Source organism: Neomonachus schauinslandi, chromosome 5 (genome assembly GCF_002201575.2).
Source record: "Neomonachus schauinslandi chromosome 5, ASM220157v2, whole genome shotgun sequence".
Lineage (NCBI taxonomy): Eukaryota > Metazoa > Chordata > Mammalia > Carnivora > Phocidae > Neomonachus > Neomonachus schauinslandi.
In genome coordinates this window covers 132507287-132524816 of record NC_058407.1, presented here as the reverse complement: position 1 = coordinate 132524816, position 17530 = coordinate 132507287, and the positions used below count along the sequence as shown (strand labels likewise).

General features: G+C 40.3%; 1 protein-coding gene across 1 annotated transcript in view; it reads left to right on the top strand.

The window, feature by feature from the left end:
* The first annotated feature begins 16569 nt into the window (after positions 1-16569).
* The window catches only part of TASOR2 (transcription activation suppressor family member 2), a 71708-nt gene continuing 70747 nt past the window's right edge, over positions 16570-17530 (top strand). The window contains exon 1 of the mRNA XM_021696733.2: positions 16570-16630. Coding sequence (XP_021552408.2) covers positions 16570-16630 — 61 coding nt within the window. The remainder of the gene's footprint in view (positions 16631-17530) is intronic.

The following is a 17530-nucleotide window of genomic DNA, read 5'->3' as shown; positions in this document are numbered from 1 at the left end:
AAGGTTGGGTTAGTGGTGAGGAACTTCTTTAACTTTTGTTTATCTGGGAAACTTTATCTCTGCTTCTAGTCTGAGTGAAAGCCTTGCTGGATAGAGTAATCCTGGCTGCAGTTTTTACCCTTTCGGCACTTTGAATATATGGTGCAGCTCCCTTCTGGCCTGCAAAGTTTCTGCTGAAAAATCTGCTTATAGCCTTATGGAGTTTCCCTTTTATGTAACTGTTTTCTTTTCTCTTGCTTTTTTTTTTTTTTTTTAAATTCTCTCCTTATCACTACTTTTTTGCCATTTTAATTACTTGTGTCTTGGTATGGACCTCCTTGGGTTGATTTTCTTGGGGGCTCCCTGTGCTTTTTGGATCTGGATTTCTATCTCCTTCCCTAGACTGGGAACGTTTTCAGCTATTCAAATAAAGTAGCTGCCTCCTTTCTCTTTCTTCCTCTTCTTGTATCCCCATAAAGCTAATGTGATTACACTTAATGGTGTCACTGAGTTCTCTTAATCTGATTTCATTTTTTACTTGTCTTTTTTCTCTCTCCTGTTTAGCTTGATCACTTCCCATTAGTCTGTCCCCAGGTCACTGATCCATTTTTCTGCCCCTCTAGCACCTGTTCTGAGATTAGTAAACGAATCTCCCTCCTATATACCCCAGGGGGTTTTCAAACTGCTCTTTCTATGCTTTATCTCAGCAAGGCTATTTGTCGTGCTGTCTCCTTAAGGACAGGGACTCAGTTTCCTATCACTCTCTGGCTCTCCCAGAGTTGAGCCCGCTGATTTTTAAAGTTCCAGGTGTTAAGCCCCACTGATTCTAAGAACTCATGAAGTTAGGCCCTTTTGGTTTTCAAAGCCAAATGTTAGGGGAATTCATCTTTCCAGTGCAGGTCCCCCATGCCTGGGGTCCCTGGTGTAGAGTCTGTTCCTCTCCCCTCTCTGTGCCCATGCTGTCTCTCCTTCCTAAAGACAGTCAAGTGGGTCAATTTGGCTCCCAATTGCGTCCACCCTTCCTTCCCTCTTTTATGTAGCATCTTCTCTACATTTATCTGTGTAGAGTCTGTTCTTCCAGTGTTTGGGTCATTTTCTGGGTTATTTACACTGATGTGGGTGTTATCCAGCTGTATCCATGGGATCAGGTGAGCTTAGGATCCTCCTACCTGGCCATCTTCTTCATATAGCATATTAAGTTGACAGTTTTCAATTTCACTACTTTACAGATATTCTCCTGTTGTTTGATGACTCGAGTTATTCCTAATGAAATGTCATTTGCTATTATTATTTTTTCTAAGTATCAGATTTTTCCTTTTTTCCCTCTGGCTGCTTTTAAGATTTTCTCCTTATCATTGGTTTCTAACAACTTCATTGATGTGCCTAGATATGCTTTTGTTTGTAATTATCCTTCTTAGGATTGTTTTCAAACTTTGTGGGGCTATGGGTTTATATTTTTCATTAAATTTGAAAATGTTTTAACTGTTGTTTCCTTAAATATGTTCTACTCTCTCCTTTTTTCTGGAATTCTAATTATACATATTTTAGACTGATGAATATTTCACAAGTCACTGGAGTTTTATTTTTTTAGACTATTTCTCTCTGTACTTAAATGTAGTTTCCATTACTATGTCCTTCATGTTCACTGATTTTTTCTTCTACAATGTATGATCTTCTGTTAAGTCCATTTAGTGAATTTTTCATCTTAGATATTAATTTTTTCAGTTCTAGAAGTTCCACTTGGTTTCTAACGTAGTGCCCATTTCTCGTATTTCATGTTTTCTTTAATTTTTGAACATATTTATAACAGCAATTTAAAAATATTTATCTGCCAAAGCCAATGTCTCTGTCATTTCTGAATGTTTCTATTGACTGATTTCTTTCTCCTCATTATAGGACACACTTTTTCTGCTCTGTTCTATGTCCATGGTTATTGAAGGCAGAATATTATGACTTTTACATCATGGAGTGTTTGGATTGTGTTGTCTTCAAAGAACATTGAATTTTGTTCCAGCAGGCAGTTAGTTTACTTGCAGATTGGTTTGATTCATTCACGTCTTCTCTTAACTTTGTTAGGATTTGTCTGCAGTACCTTTCCTTTAGGGCTAGTTTATCCCTACTAAAGCATGGCTTTTATTAATTTCTACTGGATGCCCCTGGTGTTCAACAAGGTCCTTCCACTCTGGTAGGTCAGAACTCAAATGTTTCCCAAGCCTGTGTGAGCTCTGGTACTTGGTAGGTTTCTTTCTTTCTTTTTTTTTTTTTAAAGATTGATTGATTTATTTGAGAGAGTGAGGGGAGGGGCAAAAGTAGGGGAAGAGCGAGAATATCATGCAGACTCCCTGCTAAGGGCAGAGCCTGATGCAGGCCTCCATCCCAGGACCCTGAGATCATGACCTGAGCCAAAATCAGGAGTCAGCCACTTAACAACTAAGCCACCCAGCCACCCCTGGTGCTTGGTAGTTCTATAGCTCCCAGTAGTCTTTCTCTGGAAGTTTTTCTTCTCCTGACCTCTTAGACTCTTTCCCTATCTATGTGCAGTTTAGTATTCTGTCAGAGACTCAAGGGAATCCCTATAAAGATTTCTGGAATTCTCTGAATACTTTCTCCTCCTGTGTGCTGTCCCCAAAATTCAAACCATGTTAACCTCTTGAAGCTGAAATTTGTTTCCTCAGTTCAAGAATACCATAATTCTATGTGAAGTTCTCCTTCATGTCCAGCGTGCAATAAATGTATTCATTCAGAAAATGAGAACAATTATAGAACTTGCATTGTTCACTTTTTTCAGGAATTGAGGTCTTGAACTGTCTGTTGTCCAAAGTCTGAAATAGTTGTTTATTCATATATTTTCTCCAGTTTTCCAGAATTTCATAGTAGGAAGACTATACTGGTACCATTACTCCATCATAGTCAGAAAGAAAAATGCTGCCTTTGGTATTTTTAGCTTTAACTAGTATTAATGCATTGCTAAACTTCTTTTGTCTATAATTTGCCAATTCCTTATGCCACTGGATTATTTTGAAGCAAACCCAAAACAATATAATATTTAATCTTTAAATATTTTAGGACATATCTCTGAAATACAAGGAATTTTAAAATATAAACCCAATGCCATTATCCTCATGTAAAATATATTAATTCTTTCATATTAAACTCTAATTAGTATTCTAGTTTTCTATATTGTCTCCAAAAAATGTTTTACTATTTGTTTTAATTGGAAAGTAAACAAGGTCAGTACATTGCTGATATACTACTTAAGTCTCTCTTGAACTAGGTTTCCTCATCTTATTTTCCCTTTTGTAATGTACTTTAAAAAGAAACTAGTTTTTTTAAGTATAGAATTTTCCACATTCTAGATTTTGCTGCTTACATCTCTATGGTGTCATTTAACATGTTCCTCTGTTCTTTGTAATTCCTATACACTGAAAGCTGGATCTATACCTCAGATGTTTAATTAGATCAGGTCTTTTTGTATGAATACTTCACAGATTGGAAAATTCCTATTGCATTAAATCAGGAAGTTTCTAATGTATGCATTTTCCTCTTTGTATGATAATTAATTTCATCAGTTGGTCTAGGAGTTTTCAGCCCGATCCATCCATTAAAATAAATAAAGAAAAAAAAAACTTCTTTACCGTATACCAACCGGTATGCAATCATATTTGATATTTATACAATACACAATCATATTTGATTATTATATTACCTCTATGTGGTAGGTTCTCATACTATCTCCATTTCATAAATAAGAATACTTAAGGGGCACCTGGGTGGCTCAGTGGGTTAAGTGTCTGCCTTCGGCTCAGGTCAGCTCAGGGTCCTAGGATCAAGCCCCACATCAGGCTCCCTGCTAGGCAGGGAGCCTGCTTCTCCCTCTCCCTCTGCCTGCTGCTCCCCTGCTTGTACTCTCTCTGTCAAATAAATAAAATCTTAAAAAAAAAAAAAAAGAATACTTAAGCATAGAGAGCTTAAACTATCTGCTCAGTTGGTGAGTGCCAGAATTGAAACTTGAACTTAGCTAGTCTGTCTCCAGAGCGTTCACTAGGTTCACTAGGTTTACTTCATTCTCTCCAAGTCTTTACTTCATGGCAAATGTTGACAAAATTTTTGTGTAGAAAGTCAGATGGTAAATACTTTAGGCTTTGTGAGACAATTACCATTGCAAAAACTCAACCCTGTTCTTGAAGTACAAAGGCATCCATACTCAATACAAAAACAAATGTAGTAATGGAGTCCCAACAATATTTTATTTTATTTTATTTTTTAAGAATTTTTATTTATTTATTGAGAGAGATAGTGATAGAGAGAGAGCATGAGAGGGGGAGAGTCAGAGGGAGAGGCAGACTCCCCGCTGAGCAGGGAGCCTGATGCGGGACTTGATCCCGGGACTCCAGGATCATGACCTGAGCCGAAGGCAGTTGCTTAAACAACTGAGCCACCCAGGCGCCCCCAAAACTTTATTTTAAAAGGTAGCAAGCTAGATTTGGCGTGTGGGCATAGTTTGCCAACCCCCACTTTATGGCAGTAATTCTACTCTATATAAATGCCATCAATGTTCTCATTTCATCTTTAGCCCTTAAAAGTTTTGCTCTTTCTTTTAATATTATAGCATGTGCTCTTTTGGCTCAAATTGCCTTTGTATTGCTGTTGTTAATAAAAATCAATTTTAGGGCGCCTGGGTGGCTCAGTTGGTTAAGCGACTGCCTTCGGCTCAGGTCATGATCCTGGAGTCCCGGGATCAAGTCCCGCATCAGGCTCCCTGTTCAGCAGGGAGTCTGCTTCTCCCTCTGACCCTCCCCCGTCTCATGCTCTCTGTCTCTCATTCTCTCTCTCGCAAATAAATAAAATCTTAAAAAAATAAATAAATAATAAATAAAAAAATAAAATAAAATAAAAATCAATTTTAGTGCTCTTAAATTGGCTTGATGGTCTTATACTGGTTTGGAGTCATTACTGTTGATAACAGGGTAGTGGCTCATCAAATCTCAACTGCAACAGAAGCACCTGAAATGCCAATAAGAAAGATCAGTTCCTGACTCTTACCTAGTTAAAAATAAGTACCCCAGAGTTGTGGTCCAGCATTTGCATTTCTTTCTCTATTTTTTAAAAAATATTTTATTTATTTATTTGAGAGAGAGAGAGAGAACATGCAATCAGGGGGAGGAGCAGAGGGAGAGGGAGAGAGAGATCATCTCCAGCAGACTCTGTGCTAAGCCCAGTTCATGGCTCGATCCCAGGACCCTGAGATCATGACATGGCCTGAAACCAAGAGTCAGATGCTTAACTGACTGAGCCACCCAGGTGCCCCAGCAGCTTTTGCATTTCTAATAAGCTCCACAAGTGTACTGGTTGGGTTCTCTGGGAAGCAGATGCTAAAATTAGTTAGGGTTAGGAGTCTAAAATATTTATTGAAGAGTGTTCCAGTTTGGGTCCTCTACACAGCAGATACCAAGATGGGATAAATGTTCAAGAGATTAGGGAAAATTCCATAAAAGATAAAAGGGGCGAGCACAGGGATAGGCAGGGAGAACCTACAGATGTAGCTATAAGTCTAATAACTGAAAAAAAGATAACGAAGATTTTAATATAAGGATTCTCAGGTGGCAGCTCAGGCCTGAAAAAGTCTTGGCCAGGCTGATGGAGAGTCCCTGAGCAAAAGCCCACTGTAAGAGTCAGGTAGAAATGGGCTGGCATTAGTAATCCTGACGTGCTCTGTAACTATCTAGGAGCATCCTGGAGGAAGCTTAAATGCCATGATGGGGTCCAGTGGGTTGGCAGTTGGAGTCCATGAGTCAACTATGCTTCCACAGCAGGTTCTCTTGAAGGAGATCACTTCTATTGCTACCACAGTCTAACCCTTGCACCACACAGATCCATTTCTCAACACATATTTGGGGATCAGTTCCTCCATTGTTATCAGGGGCTGCTCAAGGGGAACTTAGAAAATTTATAGGATACACTGCAACCTCTGTCTGTGCAGTTAGTCTCATCTTTTTCCTCCTCTACTATCCATTTTAGGTGTCTGTCATCCCTCACTGTCTGCTATCATCTCAATAGGTCGTTATGGCTCCCTTGGTGATGTGACTCAACCTTGATTCTTGAGTGGTCTGCATCCATAGTAATCATTTCATACATTGGAATTGCTGTGTTTGTTCATTCACAGTTATAATAGGGCATGGGAGGACCAAGACACACCCAAATGGCTCCTGGACTAAAAGGTATTCCTGTGTGTAAAAACAGCCCTACCTCCTCCTGCTGATCTGTGTCAATTGCCACTGTCAAGATAATGACTCTTCTTCTCACCTGCTGTTCTCTGGCTATAAGAGGCCAAAATGTCGTGGTGGCAGCTTTAGCTTGCAATGTAGAGGACACATGTTGAATCTCCTAATAAGAGTGTGCCTCTTTGGGGAGAGACAGGGAGATGGCAGAGTAAGAAGACCCTAGGCTCACCTCGTCTGATGAATACAACTAGATAACTATCAAACAATCCTAAATACCCCAGAAATCATCCTGAAGACTGGAAGAACAAACTCCACAACTAAAGAGAGAGAAGAGACCACATCAAAAAAGGTAGGAAGTATGGAAATGAGGCTTGGGAGAGAAAAGGATTCCTGGCTGCTGCAGAGGGAAGGGAGCCATGATTGCAGAGAACAGTGAGAGAGAGAGAGAGTGGAACACACAGGGGAATGCACAGAACATTTCCCCATAACCACTGGCTTGGAAAATGAGAAAGGCCAAATTTCATGAGTGAGGCTTAAAGCCTGGAGTTCTAAAGGTCAGCAAGCTTGGCGGGGCATAGATCCCAGAGGGTACTGTGATGTTCCTGGAGAGAAGGCAGGCAAACAACGCAGGGGCAGACAGTGTGGAAACAGCAATCTGAAGAGCGCGCAGGGCACACAGCAGGGAGAGTATTTGCTCTTCTCTGAGCATGTACCTGAGAACAAAGAGAGACCCTTCTGGGAACAAAGGAGCTGGCTGGCACCATTCCCTCCCCGCCTCCCCCCCAGCCCCTCAACATAAACACCTGTGGGAGGGAAGCGGCGCAGCACTGATACTAGCTGTCTAACTTGCTTACACCAAGCCCCACTCCCAGTGCTCTGGTGGGACTGTACCTCTCAAGTCAAGCTTGCCTCAGTGCCAGTGCAGCAGACCCCTCCTCCAGAAGACCAGCACAAACCCCTGCACACACCACATCTCCTGATCAGAGAGTTTTGCAGGCCCTCAGTTCTGGTGGAGGTAGTGACACATCTCATTTAACAAGCAGACCAAAACACACCTAGTTAAAACTCACCACATTCAGGCCAGGGACCAAAACACTGCCCACCGTAGGCAAGGAGAGACTCTGCAGAAGACTGACCTGAAGGACTGAGCCGCCAGAACACAACAGCCGAGTGCACCCAATACACACTGGAGACATTCCCTCAAGCACCAGACACTGGATACTATGTGACCTCTTCTTCATAAGGCCATTGCTTTCAGGAGCAGGAGATGTAAAGGGCTTTTCTAACACAGAGAAGAAGGCAGAGACAGACAAAATGAGAAGACAGAGGAATTTATCCCAAATGAAAGGACAAAATAAGGCTATAGCCAGACATCTAAGCAAAACAGATATAAGTATGATTATGAGGATGAAAAGGTAAGCAGAGTCAGCTCTCAAAAATCCTTCTAAAGCATACAAAATAATTCTGACTCTTGTTAGAAAAATAATCATAAGTAATACTAAGCAACTTCTTTCAAAGTCATTTCCAAATGAGAGTAACCAAAGAAAGAATATCTAGGGGCATCTGGGTGACTCAGTCGGTTAAGCATCTGACTCTTAATTTCAGCTCAGGTAATGATCTCAGGGTCGTGAGATTGAGCCCCACCATCAGTGGGGAGTCTGCTTGAGATTCTCTCTCTCCCTCTCCCTCTGCCCCTCCCCCACTCTCACATGCTTTCTCTCTCTAAAATCTTTTTTTTTAAAAGATTTTATTTAAGCAGAAGAGTGAGCGAGAGAGAAAGCACAAGCAGGGGGGAGGGGCAGAAGGAGAGGGAAAAGCAGACTTCCCACTGAGCAGGGAGCCCGAAGTGGGGCTCAGTCCCAGGACCCTGGGATCATGACCTGAGCCAAAGCAGACATTTAACCAACTGAGCCACACATGTGCCCCTAAAATAAATCTTAAAAAAAAAAATCTAATATTATTCTTTCTGCAAGTAAATGCTAATTTTCACTGTTCTTACTTTATGATTTTTTTAGTGCTACTGTTTTTTTTTTAGTGCTACTGTTTTTAAAGGTTTTGAGCTATGAATAATACAAATGTCAGTTTATACACACATATACATTTATATTTGTGTGTAAGTATATTTATGATAACATGTATATCATGTATTATATATATATTTGTACTTATAAATATATGTGTGTATATAACTTTACATCAGAAAAGTGGTGAATGTGACCAGATTTTCCATTTCCTTTTGATAGCCTGGGACTTGAGAGCAGTGTAAAAAAAAGTTATACACACACTATTTCCTTAATTTCTGAGAGAATTTTTATTATTTCTATCTTACTGTTTTAGGTTTGTTTTAGGTTTAGTTTGCTATTCTTTTGTGAGTCTCTTAAGGTGGAAGTTAGATTATTGATTTGAGATTTTATTTCTTAATATAGGCATTTACAGGTATTAATTTCCCTCTAAGTATTTCTTTAACTGCATCCCATAGGTTTTGGCATTTAGTGTCTTAATTTTCACTCTACTCAAAATATGTCTTTTAATTCCCTTTTGATTTATTCTTAAATCCATTGGCTACTTAGGCGTGTATTAATTTCCACATTTTTATAAGTTTCCTAATTTTTTTTCTGGCTATTGATTGCTAATTTCATTCCACCGTGTTCAGAGAAACACATTAAGTTTAATGTTTGTTTTATGACCTAATATATTGTCTATTCCGTATAATGTTCCACATGCACTTGAGAAGAATTTGTATGCTGTTGTTGAGTGTTCTACAAAAGTTCATTAGGTCTAGTTGGCTTGTAATGTTGTTCAAGTCTTCTACTGTTGTCTTTATTTATTCTATCCATTATCAAAAGTGGAGTATTGAGGTCTCCCACTATTATTGTCTATTTCTCCCTTCATTTCTGCAATTTTTGCTTCATGTATTTTATAGTTTTCTTATTAGGTGCATATCTATTTATATTATATTTTCCTTAGAGATTGACCCTTTTATCATTACAAAATTTTCCTCTGTAGTTCTAGTAACTTTTTTTGTTTAAAAGTATATTATCTTAATACAGCCATTTCAGCTTTCTTATGGATGCTATCTTCATGATATATCTGAATCCTTTTACTTTCAGTGTATTTATATCTTTAAATCCAAAGTGCATCCAGACAGCTTATAGCTGGATCATTTTTAATCCATTTTACTGATCTCTGCATTTTGACTGGATTGTTTAATCCATTCCCATGTTATTATTGATACAGCTGGACATATGTCTCACATTTTTTTTGTTGTTTTCTATGTCTCATGTCTTATAAGTTCCTCTGTTCCTCCTTTACTGCTTTCGTTTGCATTAAGTGAATATTTTCTATTGTATAATTTTATTTCTTTAATTTTACTTATTTTTTTAATGGTTGCTCTAGAGTTTGCCATATACATCTTATTAGAATCAGATCAGATTTATACTAGCTTAATTCCAATGATGTGTAGGAATGCTGTGGCTATATAGCTCTAATCCTTTCTCCCCTCTTTTGTGGTATATTGTTATTAATGTTAAAGCCCAACAGTCTATTGTTATAATTATTACTTTACTATCCATTGTCATTTCCTTAGCCAAATACAGCTTTGCTCTCACCTACCTCCTTCATGCTTTTATTAGCAGAAATAGTATATGTATATTATTTCTGCTAGTAGAAATAATATATATATGTATATATATTACATTTCTATGTTATAAGCCCAATAAATCCAATATTATATACATATTATTTCATGGCTTTTAAAATTAATTAGAATAAAGGAGAAAACATGCACTTATACTTTTTTGTATCATTACATAATTAACCTTACCAGTGTTCTCTGTTTTTTTCACATGGATTCATATTACCATCTGGGGTCACTTGGTTTCAGCCTGAAGAACTTCTTTATATTTTTTGTAAGGCAGATCTGCCTACAACATATTTCAGTTTTTGTTTACCTGGGATAGTCTTTTTTTTTTTTTAAGATTTTATTTATTGATTTGACAGAGAGAGACACAGCGAGAGAGGGAACACAAGTAGGGGGAGTGGGAGAGGGAGCTGGCTTCCCGCGGAGTGGGGAGCCCGATGCGGGGCTCAATCCCAGGACCCCGGGATCATGACCTGAGCTGAAGGCAGACGCTTAACCGACTGAGCCACCCAGGCACCCCAACCTGGGACAGTCGTTTATTTTATTTTATTTCATTTTAAAGATTTTTTATTTATTTATTTGACAGAGAGATAGAGAGAGTGGGACAGTCTTTTATTCACCTTCATTTTGACAGATGTACTGGATATGATTCTTGGTTGACAGTTTTTTCCCTTGAGCACTTTGAATATGTCATCCCACTGCCTTCTAGATTCCATTATTGCTGCTAAGTAAGCTTTTAATCTTATTGGGTGTCACTTTTAAGCGGCAAGTACTTTTTCTACTGCTGCTTTCAAAATTTTGTCCCTGTCTTTGAGTTTCAGCATTGTTACTATGATGTGTACGTTTGCAAATCTCTTTGAATTCATCCCACTTGGAGTCCATTGAGCTTCCTGGATGTGTATATTATTGTTGTTTTATAAATGTGGGGAGTTTTCAACCATTGTTTCTTCAAATATTTTTTTCTTCTTTCTTTCTCTCTCCTGGTCCTCCCATCACACATATATTGATGTTCTCCCACATTTCTGTGAGGTTTAACATTTTTCTCCATTCTTTTTCTCTGTTTTTCAGCTTACATAGTGTCTATTGATCTATCTTCAAATTTGCTAATTCTTCCTCCAGTTCAAATTTGTTGAGCCCATCTAGTGTTTTTTCAGTTATTGCACTTGTCAACTCCACATTTTCTTTTTTTAAATTTTATTTATTTATTTGTTAGAGAGCACAAGCAGGGGGAATAACAGAGGCAGAGGGAGAAGCAGGCTCCCTGCCGAGCAGGGAGCCCGATGTGGGACTCAATCCCAGGTCCCCAGGATCACAACCTGAGCCGAAGGCAGACGCTTAACCAACTGAGTCACCCAGGCTTCCCCAACTCCACATTTGGCTCTTTTAAAATAATTTCTCTTTATTGATATTCTCTATCTGACATGATATTGTCATCATATCTCTTTCTTTTATCATATTTTCCTTTAGTTTGTTGAACATATTTATAATGGCTACTTGAAGTCTCTCTTAAATCCAACATTAGTCAATCTCATAGGAGTTTCTGTTGCTTGTTTTTTTCTCAGTGTCTAGGTCATACTTCCCTGTTTCTTTTCACACCTCATAATTTTTGGTTGAAAACTGCTACATTTTAGATAGTAAGTTTCCTCAATTCTGTGTATTGGTCTTTCCTCCTCCTCCCTTTGGGTCTTGTTACTATTATTTGCTTATTTGTTTAGTGACTTGCTGGATTATTTTAGTGATATCTATTTCCCCATACACACAGTGTGAAGCTCCTGTTATTCCTTCTTAGGGAGGCATAGCTTTGGGTATGCCAACAGTCATCCTGGAATGACAGTCATATTGGTAGAGCTATCTCCCTCTGAAATAGATTTTTTTTTTAAGATTTTATTTATTTGAGTGAGAGAGAGAGAAAGAGAGAGCATGAGCAGGGGAGAGGGGCAGAGGGAGAAGCAGACTCCCTGCTGAGCATGGAGCTCAATGTAGACTCGATCCCAGGACCCCAGGATCATAACCTGAGCCAAAGGCAGATGCCAAACCGACTGAGCCACTCAGGTGCCCCTGAAATAGATAATCTTAATAACTCTACATTACTAGTAAAAAAAAAATTGTACTTAAAGACCTTTCTATAAAAAAAAAAACACAGACCCTGATGACTTTCACTGGTTAATTCTATTAAACATTTTTGCAAAAAATATTAGCAATTTTAATCAAAGTATTTTGGATGGAATTTAAAAGAGGAACACTTATCAACTAATTCTGTAAGGCTAGAATTAACTGATAATAAAACTAAGATATTACAAGAAAAGTAAAATCTATAGACCAATATCCCTCATGAATGTAAATGCCAAAATTTTTAACAAAATATCTTCAATTCATGTCCAGTAATATATAAAAAGGATTAAATTGGCAGGAATTCAAGGTTGACTTGAATTTGAAAATCAATTAATGTAATTCACCAAATTAATAGACTATAAAAGAAAACTATATAATCTCCAATAGATGCAGACAAAATTCAGCACTTATTTGTGATAAAAGCTCTCAAAAACTAGGAATAGAAGGGAAAATCCTCAGCCTAATGAAGGACCTAAAACACAAAAGCCAGCATTATACTTAATGATCGAAAACTGAGTGCCTTTCCTCTAATAAAGATGTTTGTTCTCACTTCTTCTATTCATTACTGCATTAGAAGCATTAATGTAATAAGGAAAATACAGATTGGAAACAAAGAAAAGTATTTTTATTTGCAGTCAGTATGTTGGTTTTAGAAAAATCTTTTCTTAAAAAATGATTTTATTTATTTATTTTGACACAGAGAGAGAGACAGTGAGAGAGGGAACACAAGCAGGGGGAGTGGGAGAGGGAGAAGCAGGCTTCCCACTGAGCAAAGAGCTCGACATGGAGCTCAATCCCAGGGCCCTGGGATCATGACCCGAGCCGAAGGCAGATGCCTAACAACTGAGCCACCAGGTGCCCCGGTCTTAGAAAATCTTAAAGAATATACCTATACACACTAATAGCTATCAGATCTAATAAGTGAGTTCAGCAAGTTGCTGGTAAAAAGCTAACATGGTATGTATCAGCAACAAGCCATTGTAAATTGAATTTTTAAATACCATCAAAAATATAAAGAGATAAATATAACAATGTGCATAATACCTGTACACTTAAAGCTTTAAATATTGCCCAGAGAAATTTTAAAAGACTTAAGTAGAAATATCATGTTCATGAATTTGAAGATGGAATATTAAGATGGTATTTCTCCCCAAATTGATATATATTTTCAACACAAGCCCAAACAAAATCCTAGCAATTTTTTAGATAGAAAATAAGTTAATTCTAAAATTTATGTGAAAATTCAAAAGACTTAGAACATCCAAAACATATATGAAAAAGAACAAAGTTGGAGGTCATGCAAATTCAAACCATAACACACTTTCCAGAGTGACTAAAAAAGTGTTGCCAAAAATGTAGGGCAACTAGAATTCTCATATGTTGCTTGTGGGAATGTAACTTGGTAAAACCAATTTGCAAAAAATTTGACATTATCTACTGAAGTTGAACTTATGTCTTTTTTACTGCCACAATAATGCTGCATAATAAACCACCTCAAATTCAGTGGCTTAGGACAACAGCATTAATTCTCATGCTCATCAATCTTCAGGAGGTCTGACATTCTGTGAATCTAAGGTGGGTTTATGCCACAGGTTGGATTCACATCTTCTCCACATATGTTTGTTCTGAAGGCCCACGCTGAAGGAGCACAGCTATTTGAGACATGGTCTCCTTGTGCACAGCACCTGAACTCAAGAGTCAAATGATCTACATATGAATACTTAAGATTCCTGCTCCTATCATGTCTGCTAATATTCTATCAGCCAAAAATATTCACATGACCAACCAAGAGCAATATCAATGGAATAGAGAAGTAAATTTGGCCAACAGCAGAATGGGGAGAGAATAAATACTTGCTGAAACAATTCCAAATTATCATGTCCAGTGTGGTATACACCCAATAGAAATGATGCACATGAATACCAAAAGACATGAATAAGAATGTTCAGGCAGAATTTTCCTAATAGCCAAGAACTGGCAACAATCCAAATGTCTATCAACAGTACAATGGACAGTGCCTGGCTGGCTCAGTCAGTAGAGCATCTTTTTTTAAGATTTTATTTATTTATTTGAGGGGGAAGGGGCAGAGGGAGAAGCAGACTCTCCACCGAGCATGGAGCCGGACACAGGGCTCAATCTCAGGACCCTGGGATTATGACCTGAGCCGAAGGCAGACACTTAGCCAAAGGAGGCAGCCTGAGCATGCAACTCTTAATCTCAGGGTCATGAGTTCAAGGCCCATGTTGGGCATGGTACCTACATTAAAAAACAAAAACAAACAAACAAAAAACCATAGTAGAATGGATAAAGAAAATGTGCTGTAGTCACATCTACATATACAGCAATGAAAATGAAAAAGTACCCATGAAAACATGTCTAACAATGTTACTCCGAAGAAACTAGGCACAAAATTATTCAATTTATATGAAATTCAAACCACAAGCAAAACTAAATGGTGAAGTTTAAGGATGCATGTTTAGGCAGCAAACCTAATAAGAAAGGTAAGGGAGAGATTACCAAGGAAGTTAGATTTGTGATTAGGTATCAGGGTAGGGAAAGTGGGTAGGTACTGATTGGGAGTTGACACACTTCTGGAGTTTTGGCAATGTTCTATTTCTTGACCATGGTGGTCATTTCATGAATATTTCCTTTGTGATAAAACAGGGAGTTGTACATTTTGGTTTTGTCTGCTTTAAAAATAAGTAATATTTTGTTTCTACACCCAACCCTCTTCAGTGTTTGAACACACCTTGTTTCACTTCTAGGGACTTCTCACTTGCTTTGCCTTCTGCTTGGAAAGCTCCTCCTCCACATCTTCCAAGGACTGGTTTGGTCTGCTTTTACTATTGAGATTTGACTTCAAATGTCCCTTATTCAGTGAGATCTGGCAGCTCTGTCTCTTCTGCCCCTGGCCTCCAGCCTCCAACCCCATTCTCCAGCATTTCCAGCTTGCTTTCACAGCTGTATTGTTAAATGAAATTCTATTTTTATTGTTGTGGTGATTTACTTGTTAGTGTTTGGTACCCATTTCTAGAGTAAGTTCTATTACGTGCAGGGGGCTTGTCTGGCTTGTTCACAACTGTAATCCTAGTGCTTACTTTAGTAGCTAGCCAGAGTAAACTAAGCTGCTACTGAATGAATAAATCCTCCATTCCCAGCATGTGGTACATGCCTGGCTCATGGTAAGTGTCTACAATACTTAAACTCTCATTTGTAGAATTAATGCCATATGTGGTCCCTTAGCTCTCTCTGCATAGATTATAAACTTCTAGAGGTGTTTTCCTAGGGAATGAACAGTTAAATATTACATGTGTGAAAATGAAAAAAAAAAAAAAATTCAAAATGGAGTCAAGAAGCAATGAAGGGTGTTCAGTAAGCACCAGTCCTGGAAGCTTACTTTATATACCCCAGCAGGAAGATTTTTCTCCTTGCTGGCAACAACCCAGCCAATGAGAAGCCACCACAACCCTGAACTCTGGCTCTCCTCCAGTGAATTGTCACAACCTCTCCCAACTTCCTCCTTTGCTCTATAAAGGGACACTTTCCCCCTTTTTTCTTTGGGCTTGCCTGTGGATCAGTATACTCTGCATGTCTTTAACTACAGTTCCTCTGTTTATAAGCAAGCCTGGTAACATTACTGGCAGTTCTATTTTTAAGGTTAACACTCTTTTAAGGTTATTTTTAAAGAATTTACTAAAAAGATTTTATTAATGTCACTTTGGGGCAAGACAAGTGTCACCACCGCACCCTCAGAAGACATAATGGGAGACAAACACCACAGCCCCGAGCGAGCCAGCTGCTAGAACCCACGCAGACACGTCATGGCAGCCGGACATCTTCCTCTGCACGTCTTCCGCATCCGGCCACGCACGAACCCCTGGAGACACGAGGCTTTGCTTCGCCCCGCCCTCAGCTGCGCACGCCAGACTCCATCCTTCAATCCCAGGACGCGCTGCAGTCTTGCGCCTGCGCACAGGAGAGAGGCGAGCGCCGCGTGGACGCCGGCCGCAGTCCGCGCCTGCGCATTGGCTTCTCCTCAGTGATTGGCTCCCGCCGTTCGCCACGGTTCAGTTTTCACTTTCTCTTTCCCCCCCCCCCCCCGACAACCTCTCCTTTTCCCCAGGCCAGAGGTTTTACTTCCGGTTTCCTGCCGCCGTACCTCAGGTAATCGACATGTTCTCTCAGGCCGGGGCGCGTCTTGCGGAGCGTTCCTTCCTATGACCCTGCGGGAGAAGAACGACTTTTGGCTTACGAGCGCGGTGGTGCCTGCGGGCTAGGAGCCTGGGCGCCAGGCCCGCGTGCCCAGCGCCGGCGTCTCGGGGCCGCCGGGCACTGCCCGGGCCGCGCTACGGGCGCTGCCGGCACCAGGGCGGAGAGGAAGCCCAGGCTGCGACGTGGAGGGTCCTGCGCGTCCCTGAAGAGTCGGTGCAGACAGCGCCGAGGGCTCCCGCTGGAGACCCCGGGAGCGAAGAGTCGCGAAGGCGCCTCGAGGGCTCCCTGGTCGGGGAGAGGGCAGAGCGCGGCGGGTGACTACTAGGGTCCGGACGTACCTGTCAGTTTGGCCGCGGGGACTGAGAGAGAGGAAGTGCATGTGGGGAGAAGCGGACGCCCATAAGCATGGGGAAGAAATTGAACAGTAACCTCAAATCCTCGGGGGCGGCGGCCGCCCGGGAGACAGGTAAACCTTCCCCGCGGCGGGCGCTTCTGTTTGTGCACCTGGAGGGAGGAAAGGAGCAGCCCCCGCCTCCAAGGCTGAGTGTGCGGCGTAGCTGCTTGGGCTTTTGTCGTTGTCTGCTGGGGTCTTCGCTGCTGTCATGCACAAAATTGTTTAAATTCGGAAGGACATTGCATGCTTTCCTTGGATGTTGCGTGACTAACGCTCTCTTGCCTGTTTGCTCTGCGCTCGGGGTGAAGGGGCGGGAGGGGGGCGGTGGTTTTCAGAATTGTTTTTGCTGTGCTGCTGTTTGGATGAGTCGGCCTGTTATAACCTGTGGCCATTCTCAACATGGCTAACGCTTCCACCCTGACTTGATTCTGCGACGTCGGTATTTGACACGTTCGTATAGAGCTTCGGAACCCATCCTTGCCCTTTGAGGCAGGACGTCCAGAACTGTTGAAGCATTGCCTTTGAGTTGCTTGTCAGAGGACAGCTTCATCCTCATACAAGCCACAATACTTACTTCAAGCTTTGCTCATTTGCTTTGGACTAGCTGTTAAATAGTTTGTAAAGGCTTCTGTATGAAGTCTGCATCTCAAGTCTCTGTGTCTAGAATCCACGGCAGTGCATGACCTTTTCTCTTTTAAAGTAGTTCTGGAAGGAAAGGGTCTTTCCCTAGGGAGGGTCATGTAGCAGAAAGCTCAAGTAGTGCCCAAGGAATGTCGTAGTTAAGTTGGTCCATGCAGCCCAGCAGTTTATCCGAAGGTGGCACCAAGCAGCAGGTTGTAGGGGAACATGGCATGTTAACCTCAAAACTTGAGGAAGACACTTTGAAAATCCTCTAGTTTCATTTAGTACTTGTCTATTTGAAATCCAGAAATGTAAATACACCTGTCTTACCTTTGTTTTCCCTGTAAGGTA